The sequence below is a fragment of the Gymnoscopelus braueri genome (genome assembly GCF_963280865.1).
Source record: "Gymnoscopelus braueri genome assembly, chromosome: 7".
Classification (NCBI taxonomy): domain Eukaryota; kingdom Metazoa; phylum Chordata; class Actinopteri; order Myctophiformes; family Myctophidae; genus Gymnoscopelus; species Gymnoscopelus braueri.
Genome location: NC_137608.1, coordinates 37,451,141 through 37,470,088, shown reverse-complemented (window position 1 = coordinate 37,470,088; position 18,948 = coordinate 37,451,141). Strand labels below are relative to the sequence as shown.

Sequence of the window (18,948 nt, the reverse complement as noted above, 5' to 3'; positions counted from 1 at the left end):
TTTGTAGAGAAAATGGTGGATTTTCACATGGATTAAGGGTGGAATTGTTGGCTCCTTGTACACAGACTCATAAAAGTGTCACAGAATGCTAAACATATGTAGGAAAACAAATAAAGTGAAATTAGTAGGTGTGGGGAAGGGAGATTATCTTAAATCACCTCCACCGCTGCCACCCATGCTATTTTTTATTTTTTTCCTCTGGTTTGCAGCAATGTGTTTCCCAGATGTGTATCCTGCCTTTATTAACCAAGAAACATAAGGCCCTATAAATGGACCGCTGGCTGCCTTCAGCTCTGGCGGGTATAAACCCCTTTCCCTGTGCCTCCTATGCTCCAATGGGGCTTTTTGGACTTTTTACTGTGCCCATGTGTGGCTGCTCCCACAAGGTCGGGCAGAAAGACAGCGAGGCTCTGTGGGAACGTGGAGGAGCTAAGTCTTTGAAGACTTGGTTCAATCAGTCATCATAAGAACAGTTGCCCCTGAGCAACCCAGAACAAAAAGTTCTGTATAAGAATAGAAATTCTTGGAAACCTATTTCCAAAATCTCAAGAAAGGTCATTGAGGGAACGGTATGGAATGGTATGGAGACCATACTGTATGTCTTAAAGGACAGTATTGTCCTTAATTTGGACATTTTGATGGCTCTCCTTGCAGAAATGTCCAATAACAACAACTTATGTAAACTGTTTCACGATAGCCGTTCATCATAGTAAAATGACCCAGGTTGATTTAAGAGCCATCCAGTGTGAGGCTATATTCTCACCATAGGTTTGCAGAGCGGGACACTTTTCCTTCCTGAACAGAAGGCGATTGTGTGAGGCAACAGGCTGAGATTGAAGGGATGTTATGGTATTAAAGGAAGGAGCCAACCCACCATTACGGCACACAGCAGAGGATATAAAAAAAAAGAAGAGTAGAAATGTGTTTCTGTTTATTCTAGTTTTGCAAGTTCAAGTCAGCTGCACCACGTGTACAGAGGGTGACGGGGAGGAACGGGGGGCAAACCCAGAGCGTTTGCCTGGGTCAAAGTCAGTTTTAAAAAGTGTCAGAGTTGTGACAAAGAGGCAGGGCTGGATGACGGCTGCATTCAGCCAGCCCCCTCACTGATCTTCTTAATGCTTTACAGAGAAGCTAAGTTCAGCATTCCACTACAGAGTTAAACTGGATCAAGATGTAAACTGCTGACCTAACAAGGCTCATTACCTCAGCAAGTCTTCAATACAGTTGGATCCGAGGTCGTGAGGTCACAGCCGTGGGTGTGCGGGCGAGAACAGTAGGCATGAACCAGGCTGTCCACATGAGGCCATTTAGTTTTGACGCATTCAAATTAGTCTTGAGCAATATGATATTTCAACCACTCATAGTTGTAGGCCCATTAACCTCTTATTAAGCACCATCTTGTACTTTCCAAAAAAAATAAAAATAGCTAAAATAGCTGGTGTGAGCTTGTATGCTATTCTTTTAAAATATATAGCCTATATTACAAGGCCAAAAGTGGTAAAAGTAAAGTAAATTATGCACACTGCACTTCTACCAAATTGTTCCAAACTGTTTCCACCTTTGCTTTACCTAAAAAATTATGGTAATTTTTAAGATTCCCTGGAGGTGTAGAGGCAGCAGCATAATGACCAGTCTAGTCATCTTTGATGAATTGAATACACAGGACCCCAATGGAAACAAGCCATAGTGCTTTCTTGGCTTTAATCCTTTTAGCATTATTTTGTATAGAACTGTACTTTCTGTGCTTTTTTTTTTGCTAACCGTTAATAAAGTATTCAATCAATATGTTCATAAAAGTGTCAGAAAGAATACTGTTACAAACTCACAGAGTAACGGTCCTGTTGGGGAGCAGGCTGGCATCTGGAGTCTCAGACAGGTCCTCTTTGCTGCAGCTGACCCGCTTCCCAGTAACAGAGGTGCTGCTATGTGTCTTTGACCTCTCATCTGTGCAGCTGCAGCTGCTGGTGATGATGAGCCCCGGACAGGCCTGTTGGGACAGTCTGGACGAGGAGGCACGCTGCAGTACAAGCAGCATCATCAGCATCAACACACGTCCCAGCAGCGGGATGCCAACGCCGGGCACGAACATTGTCCCTAGTCTAATGTCACCTCACCTGCCCCCCGTCATCCCATCTCTCCACGGTGAAGCACTTTTCAAGGGGCAAGGAGCAAAAAACTTTCAGGTCTAAAATTGAATACCAAAAGCTGTAAAAGAGCTGCTGTAACTCCACTCAACAACCAGCAGACATCATCATCTCTAAGCCATTCCCAAAGAATACCAAAACGCTCGCCCCAAAACACAGTCGCCCCGGGGAAAATATTCACCAGGTATTCCTAAACGTAACCTCAGTACAACTATGCCTAAAAGCTAACCTTATTCCTAACCGTAACCTCAGTAAAACTATGCCAAAACCTAACCTTATCCCTAAACTTAACTTCAGTAAAACTATGGCTAACCCTAAACTTATTTCTAACCTTATCCTCAGTAAAACATATACAAGAACCGCTGTACGCGAAAAAAAAATGGGGGCGAGCGTGCTTTGGGGCGAGTCTTCCGGTTACCTTCCCGAATATCCAAGTTTTCTACTGTCCCGTTATGTCGTGGCAGCTTGTCCGTTCAACTCCCTTAATAGCGCCATATGGTTCACAAATTCCGTTTATAGTCTAACGTATTCCAGCCTAAATCGTCGGATAGGAATTGCTTAAGATTTTTTTCGGTTAAAAAAAGCTGCTGATAGCAGAATGACCTTATGGAAATGATATAAGAAGCGCTTAGTTGGGAGTGTCTCCAGACGCAGAGAGAGAAAACCATTAGGCTATCTAACTCCACAACAGTTTATTGAACAGAGTTATTCCAGTGGTTTGGGTCCAGCAGTCATCAGACTGAAACTGTCATCCAATGCAAAAAGCCAACGCATTTATTATTCACAAAGTGAAACTTTGTCATTTGTTTCGATCAGGGCTGTCCAAGATAAATGTGGCGTTTTCGTATGATCCAGCAGTTCTCCGTGGATTTGTTGCAGTGAGAAAAGAAAAATCAGATCCAAACGAGAAATCGACCGACTTCCAGGCGAATTGAGATGGTCTTGATCAGATCGACTCCTGTGTTATATCCCAAATCTAGCGGTTTCTCCTGCCTGCCACTCTGTCACACTCTGTCACACTCACGTTCAGATACTATAGTATCCCAAGTGCGCGCATTCCGTCGCCGTCTGCGCTCCAATGCGCCGGGTCCTAGTGCTGACATGTTCCATGTAGCCTACGACCCAGTTGAAAAATGAGTTTCACGTGTGATGTGACCAACCTAGTACCTGCACACCTCACACCTGCACAAAAAAAATCCTTATGATGCTGATAATAATAATAAACTTTATTTGTATAGCACCTTTCATGACATCAAATGCAGCCCAAAGTGCTTTAAGATCAACAAAAGCAAAATAGCACAATATTAAACGAGATTAAAAACAACTAGATCAAAAACATGATCAAGAACAAATTAAAAAGAGGCAAGATCAAAATGAAAACAATACAAGAAAATAGGAAGAACAAAACATCATTACATCACTTTAGAAGGATTACAGACTCTAGAGTCTAGACCTATTCAAAATGATGATAATGATGATGATGATGGGAGAGATGGTGGTAGTGGGATGGGGTGGGGGTCAGTTAGGGTTGGGGGCAGCTGGCCCATGCCTAATAAGATAAGTCCATAAGATAAGATAAACCTTTATTGATCACTTTGAGGAAATTCAGGCGTTGTAGCAATAACAGCAGCAGTAAGCGTCAAACAGAGAGGAACAGGTATAGAGACAGGAGTAGAGAGGTAAGAATTAAAATAACATAAAGTAAAATAAACAGTCTGACAATAGACATCTGCACATGGTCTGACAGATTCCATAAATATAAATGTACAATCTTTCATCAGTGAATATATATGAATAGATATTTATCGCCAATGGCTAGAGCCTGTGTACATACTATTCTAGACAGTGGATATGTGTTTGATTACGCACAGCATCAACTGGCCTTTAGCAGTGAGCATCTGGATAACATACAGTATGTACACTCTATCAACAATGAATATACGAAGAGTGAATATAAGTATAAGTATCCTATATGTCTCACAACAGATATCTGTGATAGTTCTGTGGCGTACATACAGTAGTCCATGTGCAAATGTACCATAGTCAAGCAGTACTAGTCAGTAATCCCAGAGAACAGAGCAGACAGTGCAGATCTTAAGTTCACATATGGGGGTCATGTCTAATAATCAAGACAGTTCAATCAATATCGTGTATGGTGGTGCACCCATAAGCACCATACACACCCAGCCAGGCAACACACTATTGTTAGAATGCTGTTCTCATGGATAGTTTGAATTGTTGTTTTTTTAATCGATGATATAGAACCACAGCACAGCACATTAATTACAAGCCAATACTGTTCTTCTTGCTGGGTTGTTGCATTCTATGAACACAAGGTCTGGTTGCAGTTTGTTGTGGTTTACTGTACATCTATGGGCATGCCATGCATCGATGAGGACTAGAGTTCTTGGTTTCACTGTGTTCATTAACTGACAGCTAAATTAAATCATTAATTACTTATGTTTGTTGGGTAATTGTTATTATACATGAAGTGGGAGCATTTTCATTGTAATGATGGAGTGGATTTAAAGAGGTTCACATAGTCAATACCCACCAGATATTTATAAATAGGTTGGCACTTTTACGTAATTAGGTGAGATTATAGTTGCTCTGTTTTACTGACATAATGACCTCAGGCTGATGACTATAGCCTCAAGACTCATTATTAGAAGTAGCTTCTTAAGCTAGTCAGCTTAATCAAAAAGCAACCTGTTAAATTAGAAGAGGTGCTAGTAAAACCAAACCTAAGTCAATAGATTGCATTGTACTGTGTCTGTGCAATGTTATTTGTGTTGTGTAGTTACTATATAATACAGTAGTAAACAAACACTGTACAGGTGCTGCAGGAATTCACCCAGAGCTTTGCCACCAAAAACTGAAAAAGAAGAACATTTTCAATGACTACTAAAATAATTAGTTTCTTTGTTGAGTGGAAAGAATAAAATTCAATACTGTCTAGTATGAAATTTTCATTTCCCAAAATAATCACACACAATCCAAAGAATACACAAGATCATAAACTTCCCCCAGGCCTCAGTGTCAGCTTTTTTTTGTTCCTTTCCTTGGAAAGATATCCAAGGTATTGCTACAGATTTCTGTTTTAAAAATACTTTTTGATATACGAGATCCCAGGGAGGACGGAAACCTATAAGCGATTCAAATCTGGAGAGCATTTTGATATATGAAAAGGTGAACTGGCAAAGCATTTGAAGAGGGACTTCAAGCAATTGGGCTTGACGTGTACTCGCTGACATACCCAAAAAGGCAGGCACCTCAGTCATGCGAGCGTGCCAGGTTGCACAATGGTTCAGTGTGCTCTGACCCACGCGGCGGACCCCGGTTTGTTATTCCTGTATATGATACTGTACACTGGAGCGGACTCAGAGAGCCGGCATGATTACTGAAGGAAAGCATAAGGAGTGGATGGGCGCCTGCTCAGCGATGAAACAGAGGGCTGTTTATCCAAGCTGTTAAATAAGGCTTCAAGTACAACACCCCCCGCCCCCCCGAACCACCTCCCCCCTCCCCCCTCCATCTCCGCAAGGCCCAAATCTCTCTCATCTGGAGCGCACAGTTTCCATTTAAAATGTCACGTCCCAAACTGCACATTACATCAAATTGTACTTAATGGCATCCAGACAAACTTTTATGTCGTTCCAACATTCTCTCTGTGCACCCCCCCCACCCCCCTCACTCTCCTTATAGCCAAGCAAGCAATCTCTCTCCTTCTCTCCATTCCACATCTGGACTCCATTCCAGGTGGGGTATTGGGAAAGGGGAGAACACTGGGAAGCGAAGGTGGAAGGCTGAGATACTTGGAGCAGAACTGAGATAACGTCCTTAAAAAAGTTTGGTGGAAATGACGCAGGCTTTCGGTTATGACAACAAGACATGGTTATTGGATGATCCCTTAAGGGCATTTTCCACACAGCAAAAATCCTTCAAGTTAAATTAACACAGAGTCATCATCACTGAGGGTTAATCGCACGTTAGCATTATCAAGGAGAGAAAAAAGAAAAGGGGTTTTCAGCACAATCACAGCTCAGACCAAATGACTGCCTTGATTGAGGCAGAACTCTGTCCCTGCCAACAGATAAACAAAAGAAAATTCCAATTCCAGGGAAAGAAACGTCAGACCCCCTCGCCTCTCAGTGTCTTTCCTTGGGAACTTATGCCATCTAGAGGGGGGCCAGCAGCATATCAAAGCCACACCCCATCTACTCTACTTGCTATGGTTTGGAGGACATTTATATTCATATATTCATATTGACATTTATGAGATCTTCAATTAATCATACAACCCTTGATTCAACAATTTTTGCAGAGTAATCTTGTTGTATATACAGTCCCGTACTTTTAATTAAGTTACAACTATTATGATACTTGACTGTATAAAGTCAATGTGCTATGATTGTGTTATGAGTACTGAGTGCTTATAACTTTAATTATACAGTGTGATAAGCAGATAATGCATTTATACCAGAACGTTATAAGTCATTGTAAAATGCTTTATAATGAGGTATGATTATTGTTATAAAGCTATGAGTATTTATTAGTTACAACTATAATTATAGTGTTATAAGACTCAAATATATTATGAGTGTTTATGTAATAATGTTTATGACTGTAATGTAATAATGCATTATAGACATGGGATGCATAGAAGTGTTGCAGAGTGCATAGAATATATACGTATGTGATGATAATAATAATGTCTAAAAACTTGACAAGATCATCATTGACAAACTAATGTATAGTGTTTAATTAACAACTCTTAAAGCTGAATCTAGGAAGGTGCATTGCAAATTCCATAGCAAGCCAGTCATTAAGAAATAAGGGAAGGACCGGCAGACAGACGGATTGACTGACTGACACAGTCTGACATCGCCATCCTTAGGGTTGAAAACGAAAATAAATATATAAATACATCGCCTGAAAATGAAAATGACAAAACTGACAAAATGACAAAGCCAAACTTCATAAAACACATCTTACTGTATAATGTCTTAAGGTAATCATACTACTTCTAGGCAAAAGAACAGAAACTTCTACAGCATGATATTGTAGGTATGCATTAAAGACAGCTATGGTGATGGTGCCCCCTTCTGGCATGCACACTATAGGTGAAATGTAAATTATTATATGTTATTTGTTTTCCCATCTAGCAGATAATCTTTGAACGCCAATAAAACAATATTTGCTAAATTACCCTCAATCTGAGCAAATTATAAATCTCTCGATCCCTAAAAATGGGAATTCAAACATATTATGTGACAATTATTGCTTTGTTAATTTTAACACCATCATCCTGGAATTACTCTGGAGACAATTTGTTGAATTTCTTGAGGTTTGACTTTCAAGAGGTTCGTTTGACAAGTAGCCTACTTGAAAATAATGGGGTAATATTTATGACTACTCTAAGATATTTGCCTGGTGAAGACCTAGAAGGTCGAAACGTTGCATAAATAAAAAAAGTGAGTTTCTTGGAGCTTGAGAACAGTGTGCGGACTTCCTCCTTCTTTTTCTTGATTCTTCCTTGATGTCCAGCACCTGGCCTAAATACAGGCGTGGGATGTGCACACAACCTTCTCTTTGTACTCTACATAAGTCACATAACAATTGCAGGGTTATTTATTTAGTTCCTTTTATTTGTTTCCTCAATATGAAGTGTATGTTTGTCGTAAAAAAACCCCCAAAAAACAGAATCTGACTTTCTGACTGGTACATGGCAATTCATGGTGCTGGGCCCCTACAGTACATGCCACACTCACCCCGTCCTCAGTTAAGTTCACTTCAGTCTGGAGACCCATGTAGCACGCCACTACTCTGTCCGTGACGATGCCCAAAGAAATCTTCACCAAAAGTCTCCCAAATGAGTAACGGTCATAGATGAATAGATATTTGCCATATTCCAAGACTAATCAATTCATATAGTAAAATATTTGGTCACATTACGGCACATAACATCTATGCCAGAGTTATCCATCTCCTTATGATAACCAGTGGTGCAATGGTGATTTTAGACGTCACATGCACACGCATGCACACTCACCGCCACCGGTAAACCTGTTATGCAATGAAGCCATTTGGGTACTTTTGGGACACCTTTCATCAGCTCCATGGGTAACGCCTGGTTGAGTACCCTGGGGATAAAGCATTTCTAATTGCACATTTGCCGCCTCACCTGGTTTAAAACCAGTTTGTAACAAGTTCCAAACATTAAGAACAAGGCTGCCAATAGATTGCACATTCCATGTTTAAAAGCAGAGCCCCACAGCAGTGGTTCCCAAACGGTGTGCCGCGGTATAGGAGCCAAATCCAGATATACCTTGGGATTTTGTAACATCCGCACATTATTATTGCAATATACTGTATAAAACTATACAAAGAGTCATGAATTAACTTTGAATGTCGGTACTTTGTGTGCACTAATTTCCCAATACAGTGGGACATTCTATAGCCTAACAAAAACATAATTTAACTACTTTCAAACTGGCGTCCCCATTTTATCAAAGCATCACAGCGTTGTGAGCTTGTATATTGGCTATCTTCTCTATGAATACAGGTGTGCCTTGGGCACAAAACGTTTGAAAGCCACTACCCTACAGTAATTATACAGTCGTGCCTTCAAATCCCTTTACAGACTAATAACATTGCATTTGTTTAGAGCAGATACGCTTGATGGAATATTTAGCAGTTAGTCGTTTAGCAGTTTAGTCGTTATATCGTCACAAATCTGTCATTGAGCCCATATGGCAAACGTATAGCTCATGCACAGCTGTGACCTTGCCTCAGAACCTTTCTGGGGGCAAATCCAGCATGATGTACTGTATAATGCATACATTTAAAGTTGTATTCCTTTGTAATGTATTGATAAAATCTACAGAAAAGGATTTGTATTTTAAGAGAAGCAAGACACCATTTATGTTTTTACAAAACACCATCTAATATGGCCAGTGCCAAGTTACAAATAACAGATAGGTTACCAAAAGTTTTGGGAGGAAAATACTTGCGCTATCTGTTTGTTTGAGAGTTAATGAGTTGCCAATACTTATCAGCATGGAAAGGAGACAAATGGGAAGCGCTCCAAGCTGGTGTACATGAAATTCAATCACAAACATGTAGCTGGGGAGCTCTGTCACACATGCACACAATACAGGCAAAGGTCTAATTTCTTCCCCAAAGCCTGCAGATATAGACACTTAAAACACAAAATCACACAAAAGGTTGAGGCTTATCATTACAGTATATCCATCCATTGTGAGTGAGACATTATTGCAGAAATGTCTTACATTATAACCAGGAACTCCAGTAAAGCTTTTGAATGACAAAACAGGCATCTCCATTGCATATGCTTCATGTTGTGTGATTTTATTATGTGTGATATGAAATGAACATTATGATGTATCATGCTTTGAGTACTGCTATATCAGGACAGGCATAGCATTTTCAGCAATTTTTTTCACACTAGAAGTCAACTTCTGTACACTTACATTATGCATTCAAAAGTAGTATATAGTTCTATCAAAGAAACATCAAAAATATCATTTCATGTTGCATGAATCTATAATCCCTTATAAGCAAGAAAACAAAACAGAAACAAAAACAATACATTATTATTTCAACTAATAGGATCGCTTACAAAAGAAAATAGAAATAACCAAAAGGCCTTTGGTCTGACACTCTTGAGCAATTTTCAAAGTCATTTGTGATATGATGTTAACGCACTTCAAAGGGATGACTTGAACTTGATCTCACACACACACACACACACACACACACACACACACACACACACACACACACACACACACACACACACACACACACACACACACACACACACACACACACACACACACACACACACACACACACACACACACACACACACACACACACACACACACACACACAGATCTAAAAGGTGGCATGTAGGAACCAGTGCATTTGTGCATGTGATAGCATGCACACAAACTCTCTTTCACTCACTCTCACACACACACACGCACCTGAACACAAACCAATGTCTGTGTAGAATACCTTTCCCAAATAGCATGTAGTTCAGGTGAAATATTTGGTCCCTTTGCTCAAAAAATGGGTCAGCGGGAGAGTCAAAAAGCATTATTTTGTTGTCATTATACTGATCCTTGCCAATGTCAGAAAACCAGTCCTGCTTGGGTTGGTCTGATCAGGCGGTGTTAAGTAAAACGTCGCTTAAATACATTATGCTGTAGCTGGAACCAGAAAGAGCTGTACACGCCAGCTAAGAAAATCCTAAATAGGTCACAACGGCTGGGTTGACCGCTAAACAAAGCTCCACTCCGCGAACGATTAACAAGAAAAGGAAAGCAAGTGAATGATAACGTTGCAGAGTATGGTTAAATGCTACAGTATCAGAAGAGTGCATCCTCTCACACATGGTCAAATGCCCTGCCCGCTTCCGCACCTCTGCCCAGCCCATGGTCTGTACATTTGAGAGTCAGATGAGGTGGGGAGCATGAAAGGCGAGGCGGAGGCGGCTACCTTCCGATTCCAGGGCGGGGCAGTAAGGCGGTTGGGGAGGCCTCAGTGGCAGTAAGGCGTTCCGGGTGGGAGGGAAGGGGGGGGGCCTCAATGTCGGGGAGAGACCGTAGCGTGAGGAGAGGTACCGGGGCCTTGGTACCTCTCCCGTGCATGTTTCTCGCAAAACATGTCTTCCCCGGCCCAAAAGTGACCCCTCATCTTCAGGTTGAGACCGCAGTCTGTGCACGTGTAACACTCTGGGTGGCGGTAGCGGTCGTCCATAATGCGTACCGCCTGTGTGCTGAGGAGAGGCAAGTGGAGTTAGACACTTGAATTTGGACACATCGTCGCTGTTGGGCAGAAACCTTGTACAGTATGTCCATATTTACGTTTTTTTTCTTCATAAATGAATGCCCCATTTAATCCTTCATTGTATGATAGTGTTGAGCTAAAGTAGTGAAAATAGCCGAAATATAAGCTCACGACACATCGCAACATGACTGCTATTTTTCAGGTTGAAAGTGGTTAGGCCTGTCTGTGGCTTTTATAAATATTTAACCAATCTAAAGTATTAACAAGAGCTAGTGACTACATAACTACATCGGATCCATTTGTTCTCTTTTCCATTTCCAGTAAAGAAATGGTATGCTATTGTATTTCCTTCAGTTTCATACTGTACCGATTATGAAAACATGACAAATAATAAGAGTTTATAATGATCAGCTAATTATATGAGCAAATTCAATCTGTAACTTACCGTTTTGACACGCATAATTCATAGATATCGCATGGTTCACTTTTTACCACAGGGCAAAGTATCAGTAACAGTATATCAGTATCTCATAACTCTGTTACGGATGTTATTTCGGTGTGCATGCATGAACTCTTACACAATGCTGGTGCCACACTTCTCACAGGTGTGGTGTTTGGCGACTCCTCCTACTGATGTGTTGGATTTTGGGGGGTTGGGCGAAAGCTTCCCTGGGAACCTCAAAGCTGCCTCTGGGTAGTCAAAGAAACACGTGCACGCACACGCACACGCACACACACACACACACACACACACACACACACACACACACACACACACTCGTATTCAACACCCAACAACCTCATTTACAGCCGCTCATAAGGAAGGCATGACAGCTTTGTGTCTCCCTCTGGCAACCTGTGTATCACATCACCGATTTGTTTGTCTTCACTGGCCTCTGTCTGTGCTAGCATACTGTCCCTTTGTGTTCACTTACTAGTCATCACTGCTATATCATTCTGTTAGGGGACACGCTTCATTGTATTCCTCTGTTTGTCTGTCTGATTTATTTTATGTTTCTTTGTGAGGACTGCGGATGAAAACTAGCATCTTTGCTAATTCCGGTGTATTTACGTCATGATGTTCATTAATATGCATTGTCCTGTCCAAATCAACAAATGAATGAATGACATGAGACATCCACAGGGCACACTGGGAGTTATCATGTCATAACTAAATGTTATTACTAATCGGAATTGTTTGCTTTGCCATTTGTCAAAGCAAAAGTTGGAGGAAGCTAACTTTCTGTAAAAAAAAAAGAACAGCACTAGGTCTGTTCGTTATTTTCTTAGCGATTATTCCATCTATTACTTTTTGTTCTATATAGATTTCATTAAAAAAAAACACTTTTTAATATATTAATACATTGATTAACAACTCAAGCGTTATTTTATACTTCTTAGCACTACGGTGTCGTGCAAAAATAGTGAAAATAATAGAGCTTGTTGATATTTTCACTATTTTTGATAATGTATCCCAAAATAGGGATACATTAATAATCAATGATTTTGTTAATTATCGATTATTAGTAATCATCAATTAAATCAATTAGTTTGTGTGCTGTTTCACTGTGTGCCTTTTCAACAGCACACAGTGCTTTTGACTCTGCTTCACAGCTGATGGCCATATGGAAATGTTGGGTCCGTATCACTGTTGAGGAACTCACTTACTCCTTTTGGACGGCCTACATACTGTAGGTCTGCCAGGGTTCACATGCAAGAGGGAGCTACCACGTGAGAAACAATTGCCGAAATTGTGGTAAATTATGTGAAATTTGACATAATAGCTGTAATCTGAAAGCAGCAACGTCTTAGTGTGTGAGATGTACCAGGAACAGCCTTCCAAATGTGAATAAAACACAAAGCTGTTTGAGCAAGCTGAGACTAGGTGAAGGGCTGCAACTATCGATTATTCTTTCGATTACGTTTTCGATAAGTAAAATATTTTTTTACACATCAACGTAAAAAACTTCTAATAGATTGTTTTCTCTGATTAACCACTTAAGCCTTATTTTATACTTTGTCGTACAACGATGTTATGCAAAAATAGCTAAAATAGCCGATCCACTAGCTCACAACACGAAAAAAAAGGCAATTTAAAAAAAATCGATTAGTTCAATTAACTGTTGCACCCCTACTTAGGTGTGTCTGCGTGTATTGTATGTCTTTAATTCACAGGTGTTGGCGAAGCCACAGACTCCTAACCTTTCTCATCGGCCTCCAGGACTTCCTGCAGCATGCGGAAGGTGTTCGACTGACGAGGAGGCGTGCGTGACTCCTTGTTCTCCTGGATCATCTTGTATACCTCGGACTCCTTGTCGAACCTCTGCATGGCAAAATCGGAGCTGGAACTGCTGTGTGAGAATAATGAATACAGATAATCAAATACACTAAACATACATACAGTACATCTCCAGACAAAAGAACCAATTGGAAAGTTCTTATATGAATGTGGCCAGTTCCCTGTAGATATTTTACATAAATGTTGCCATTTTCTGATCCATTGATACTGGGATGTTCAGTATATGATATACACCTTACAGTCATTTATCACTTAAACCCAAGCTTATTATTAAATATTATTATATGGCTTATCATTTTCATTTAATACATAGAGGAATCCTACTGGATTTCTTATACAACCTTTCTATATGGGTATATTCACTAGGTTATGTACATTATGAGGGACTTATGGAAGGCCAGTTTGACAGAATCCAGAGGAAATTAAGGCAGGGCCAGTGGGCAGCCCTGTGAGTTTGACCTCCAAACATAAAGTCTTCATTGCATACCCCAGGCAACAGGCCAAAGCCAATCTCCAGTCTCAGCCTATGTACCATCAACTTGACGCCACTCCTATCCATTTACAGGGGGTTCTGTTTAAACTCTCAATATGGCCTTCAGGCAGGAAGTAACAAGGACATAATAAAAATAACTGTGAGAGATATTATGGCTATCAGTTGACCAGTCTAACTTGTTTATGTAGTGTGTGTGTGTGTGTGTATATATATATATATATATATATATATATATATATATATATATATATATATATATATATATATATATATATATATATATATATATATATATATATATATATATATATATATATATATGTGTGTGTGTGTGTGTGTGTGTGTGTGTGTGTGTGTGTGTGTGTGTGTGTGTGTGTGTGTGTGTGTTCTACTGTCTAAGTAGAGCAAAGACTACTTCAAAAACAGCCAGATCTAGACTAGGGAAGACATTAGACTCAATGCATCCCTTCATTCCCTTGATGTATTAATATTCACCATTCAATCACAACTTTAACACTGGCATACATTCAGGGTGGATGGACAGCATAGGACACCTTTTCTGCCTTGGGGCAAATAACTCAGAAGTGAGTCAATTTAGGAATGTGATTATTATTATTACGCTCAATTCCATCCAATCACAGAACTGTCTGTAGGTGGTGCATTGACCCTTCAGATTAGTTTAGGATGCCAGGTAATTAACAGATCAGCAAGCTCTTGTAATAAGCACATTCATGTAATGATCGACAGGTATGCTTTCACAGCTTCTTCCATAGCTGCTTTGTGCGTAGTTGCAATAGCAAGTTTCACGAGTCTCAACTCAGGTTGAATAAAACAGGAATACCTGTAGACTCAGAGGCACCAAGAGTGAAAGTATCTCTATATATGTGTATTTGACTGAAAGGAGTTTGTGACCCGCAGCTGTTAGTGAGAACCGGTTGGCTGGGTACAGACCCTTCAGGTGTGGTTGGCAGCCATTCACCTGTAGCCAATTGGGAATGACATCCTGGAAGGTGTCAACTAGAATCAGTGAGCTCACTTGGTCTGGTTTGTCCTGTCTGTCATCAAAATTGTCAAGGTACGGAAAGCCTGTTTAAATATTTGTTGAAAATCTGAAAGCTTGAAATAAACAATTCAATGATGTAACTGGTTTAGAGAACAAACACCTCTTTTACAGTGCTATAAAACTAAATGTACCTTTAAATGTTCCATTCCACAGTTTTTGGGGAAAATAAGGGAACGTTTTGATCACAATCTTTTTTTTTGTATGTTTAAGGCCTTAAATTACTCTTAAACAATTCACTAATAAGCTAATCTGTGATAAACTGTGACCAGCCCTCAGGTTTGCACTTGAAAACTGTGCATGCACGCCTGTGTTTTAGGGTATGGCTTATTTCTGCTGTGTATCAGCCTTTGGTGCTTGCTTCCATCTCAAAGCACATGGCTGAAACAGGAGATGGCAACCAGACAGGATAATAAATTTGTGACTAAGGCCAACGCGCTGGCCCTTTCTCCTGCATCCCAGAACATGGTTGAAATTGAAAACAGACTCCTGAGCAGTGAGCACGCCCTCCAAGTTTTCCACATGCACAGCTCCACCCTCAGCGATCCGTTTCGCTGTTTGCCTCTCTCACCATCCCTTCTGACATGCAATCCCAAAACAAATGGAAAGTCTGGGTCAAATGGGAGCAAAACAAATAACACCACAACTGAAAGGCCAGAAAGAATGTCATTGGGCTGCCTGGAAGTCCGGAGTGCGTCATTTTACAGTGTAAGTGCCGGAGTTTCAGAGAGTAAAGGACAAACTGGAGAAGTGTGCTGTCTTGGAATCATTTGACTTTGAAGTAAAGCATGTCAACAGAATGCCTACATCAAAAGGCAGATATGTTTGGTATCCCGCTGCCACACTTGGCACAGAGGACCAATGATTATAATCTAGTAAAAATACAGGTCTGTAAACAAGCCTAAAAATGCATGTAGTCAAAACATTGATAGCATCACTATTTTCAACCACAACACAAAGTCAGGACAATGGAGAGATGATTGAATAGGTCCCCCCACATCTCTCAGAAATATGAACCTGTGACTCCTAGACTCAATTATAAAAAAAATCAAATTCTAGACAAGACTCACCTCAGGACAGGACCGGACAGCAAAAAGCTACAGTAAGCTTAAAAGTCCCCTGCACGTCTAACCACTACTGTGACTGCTCAACAAACCATAAGCACACACGCTTGAACCCACATGCACACACAGATGCAAAACATACACATACCTCTATCTACACCAGATGAGACAAGAAGAACAAGAGTCTCACTGAAAGGTGTGCCCCTTGCCTGGCACCCATTGGCCAAGAGAGAAATGGGGGCGGGCAGTGGGTGTCACAAAGCCCGTCATTGGCTGTGCTGGAGCGGGGAGAGGTTTGGTGTACAAGCTGGGGACTCTAGACTGGGGGCCAATTAGGGGGGAGAAGGAAAGTCAAGACTTTTTGGGGGATATGGGGTGGCTGAATTTGATTCCGTCTGCGGACACGTCACACCACTGGCCTGGGGTAGCCAGGATGGAATCAGAGCCAAAGTCAACCCTGCAATAAGACTCCCCCTGCGCTGGTAGAGCACGGACTCTCAAAGAGAGAGGAGGGATGCAGACAAAAGATCCTGCAAGAGACTATGACTTATAGCTAAGAGTTGAGTCAACCAATGTTTACTTATCCGTCGTCTTGTGTGAGTGTTTTTATGTAATCAGCAATCTTGTGAGGTGAACTCTCAAGTAAGGCAGGAGAATGCTAAATTACGCATTCAATTGACAAATGATATTGAAATTAGACAGTAAGAGTGATGGAGGTCATCAGTATGTTGAAATTTGCACGAAAAAATCATGTTTGGGTTGTCTTGTGGACTCGTGTTAATTGTGCAAGATAAGACATTAGCTCATTTAGAATTATACCAACACTGTGCAGTTTTACAATAAACATTTATACTTAACTTTTGTGGAATGTAAGAGTAACAAATAGGGACAGCAAGTGAGACAAATCAACCGAAAGTTAAAAACAAACCTTTTTTAATCTTAAGGTCCATAATAAATAATAAATTCAGTCGCAAACAATACCATGCTAGTACAGTAGTTGTGTGTCACAGTACCTGCGTCGGGGTGACATAGGGATGTCCCGATCAATGGGGCTGAGGGGCGAGTAGCGGCCTGGTGGTGTGGGGGTTCTACTGGACACAGAGTTGTTCCTGAAGACTTCAGAGGAGAACTCCTGTAGAGAGAATGAGACGGAGTGAGTGAGTGACAGCGAGAGAGAATAAAGTGAGATGCAACTATAGATTATTTTCTGAGCGATTATTCTATCGATTACCGTTTCAATTATTTGAATAGAAGAGTGTTTTTTTTTATTTATTTGTCTTAGGTTTTATATCAACTAATCAATGTAAAGACATTCTAATAGATACAAAAATGTACTCATTGACTAGCCCTATTTAATACTTTGTCGCACAACAGTGTTGCACGAAACTACTGAAAATAGCCGATTAACAAAAGTTGTGAGCTTGTAGATCTGCTATTTTCAAAAAAACGAATTGAAGGAAAAAACGAATAGTTTATATTTTTTTTAAATCGATTATCAATAATTTTTCATAACGGATTAAATTGATTAACCCTTAGAACCGACCTCCGTCAGCTCTGACGGTTGAATCAACCCATGTGTGGCTGTTCAGAATACAGTTGGAAAAGAGTAGACAATATTGCTAAAAAATAAGTAAAGCAAATCAAAGCGTTATGTTCACCTCAGAGCCAAGGGTTTATTGATAAGAGATGTGGATCGTCACTTGACAATGCAAGGAACTGGCACTTAAGAAAGGGTTTGTGTTTCATCTGCAAATGCTCTAGACTTGGAAAATTGGAGATGAGTTTGTACCAGTATGTGTTCTGCAGGGGGCAGGATGTATTGACAACCTGGAATGTACCAAGTCTGATAATCCTGTGAGCTGTGATCAGAAAAAGGGAGTGGGATAGGAGGGTGGGAGGGGACTGTATGTACAGCACACAAAATCCCAAGATGGAGGTACAACACATACAGTAGAGAATGCATCCAGTGTCTTTTCTCAACTTAAACAGAACAGATTCGGGGTGACGCCTGTGAATTTCCACTACTCTGTCCATAATAAAAGAGTTGGTGAAGTCATCATGACTAGTCCTTACATTTTAAATTCATTTTGTCATAGTTTGGCCCGTCCCCAAATGGAGTTTTGTCTTGGTCGAGCCACAGCCACACCCAACATTCATGTGCTGTTGTTGATCCTGATCCTGATCAATCACATGTTTATCTAGTGATCACAGCCAGCCAACATCACCATTGTTAGCTCTTGATTGCTATTTATAACTGAGCCGGAATTCAGCCCGTCAGCAAGATGACAGAGATTATATTTGCGTGGTAACAGATGTTTGGCACTGGCCATTGCATTCGTTTGAAGAGGCAGAGCCAGTGTGTACTTCTTTGTGCTCCAGAGTGAAGTACAGTTCTCACAATTATGCATAGCGGTTATTTGAGCAATTTTCCTTGTCAAGAAAACAAAGAGAAAAAAATGCCAAACATTATTGACGTGTATTCACCTGGCCAAGACAAACATGGTTTACTGACTAAACTTTGTTTCCTGCCTGAATTACGCTGGTTGTTCTTGTTCAGATTGAAAAAGTGGTATTGTTTCACATTGGCCACAAGAGGGCACTACATACCCATTGTGCACAGAAGGTTAGGGAAATAACTGCAGTCATTTTACTTAAAAAAAAAGAGAAGAACTGAAGGCAATTGGAAAAGTGCAAGTACAGAGTCAAGAGCAGTTAATCTGTCGAGCCACAGACAGGAACACGTTTAATTAGGTCACAGCTGAGTACTAGTGCGGGTGTGTATGTGTGTGCATTCTTTTCCTGTGTGGTGTTAGTGCATGTTCATGGTGAAATTGACCCCAGGCACCCTGAACACACAACACACCTGTTCCAATTATGAGCAGCACATAACTCAACCCAGACAATTTTACTGTCAGGAATCTCAACAAACAAATTGCTTTAGCCACAACACTGTGCAACACCTCTAAATGTGTGTCCACCTGCAACAGAGGCCAGTTTACAGAAACACACAAAACATAATAATCAGAGCTCTTCTGCCTGCGATAGTCATCGGAACAAAACCACTTGGTGAA

The 18,948-nt window shown here is 40.6% G+C and overlaps 2 protein-coding genes across 4 annotated transcripts in view; both read right to left on the bottom strand.

Annotated features, from left to right (window-relative positions):
* adgra2 (adhesion G protein-coupled receptor A2) overlaps positions 1-3,146 on the bottom strand; it is a 44,224-nt gene extending 41,078 nt beyond the window's left edge. Inside the window, exons 1-2 of one of the 2 annotated variants that reach the window (XM_080432333.1) lie at positions 2,748-3,146; positions 1,827-2,150 (exon numbers count right to left, since the gene is read on the bottom strand). In XM_080432333.1, the coding sequence (XP_080288459.1) occupies positions 1,827-2,089 (263 nt within the window). In that variant the 5' untranslated portion in view covers positions 2,090-2,150; positions 2,748-3,146. Of the gene's footprint in view, positions 1-1,826 lie in introns of both variants that reach the window. The other variant, XM_080432332.1, reaches the window with a different exon arrangement.
* Positions 3,147-8,535: 5,389 nt separating this feature from the next.
* pdlim2 (PDZ and LIM domain 2 (mystique)) overlaps positions 8,536-18,948 on the bottom strand; it is a 33,512-nt gene continuing 23,099 nt past the window's right edge. Inside the window, exons 6-9 of one of the 2 annotated variants that reach the window (XM_080432262.1) lie at positions 16,891-17,009; positions 13,164-13,312; positions 11,540-11,651; positions 8,536-10,950 (exon numbers count right to left, since the gene is read on the bottom strand). In XM_080432262.1, coding sequence (XP_080288388.1) covers positions 10,758-10,950; positions 11,540-11,651; positions 13,164-13,312; positions 16,891-17,009 — 573 coding nt within the window. In that variant the 3' untranslated portion in view covers positions 8,536-10,757. The remainder of the gene's footprint in view (positions 10,951-11,539; positions 11,652-13,163; positions 13,313-16,890; positions 17,010-18,948) is intronic. The other variant, XM_080432263.1, reaches the window with a different exon arrangement.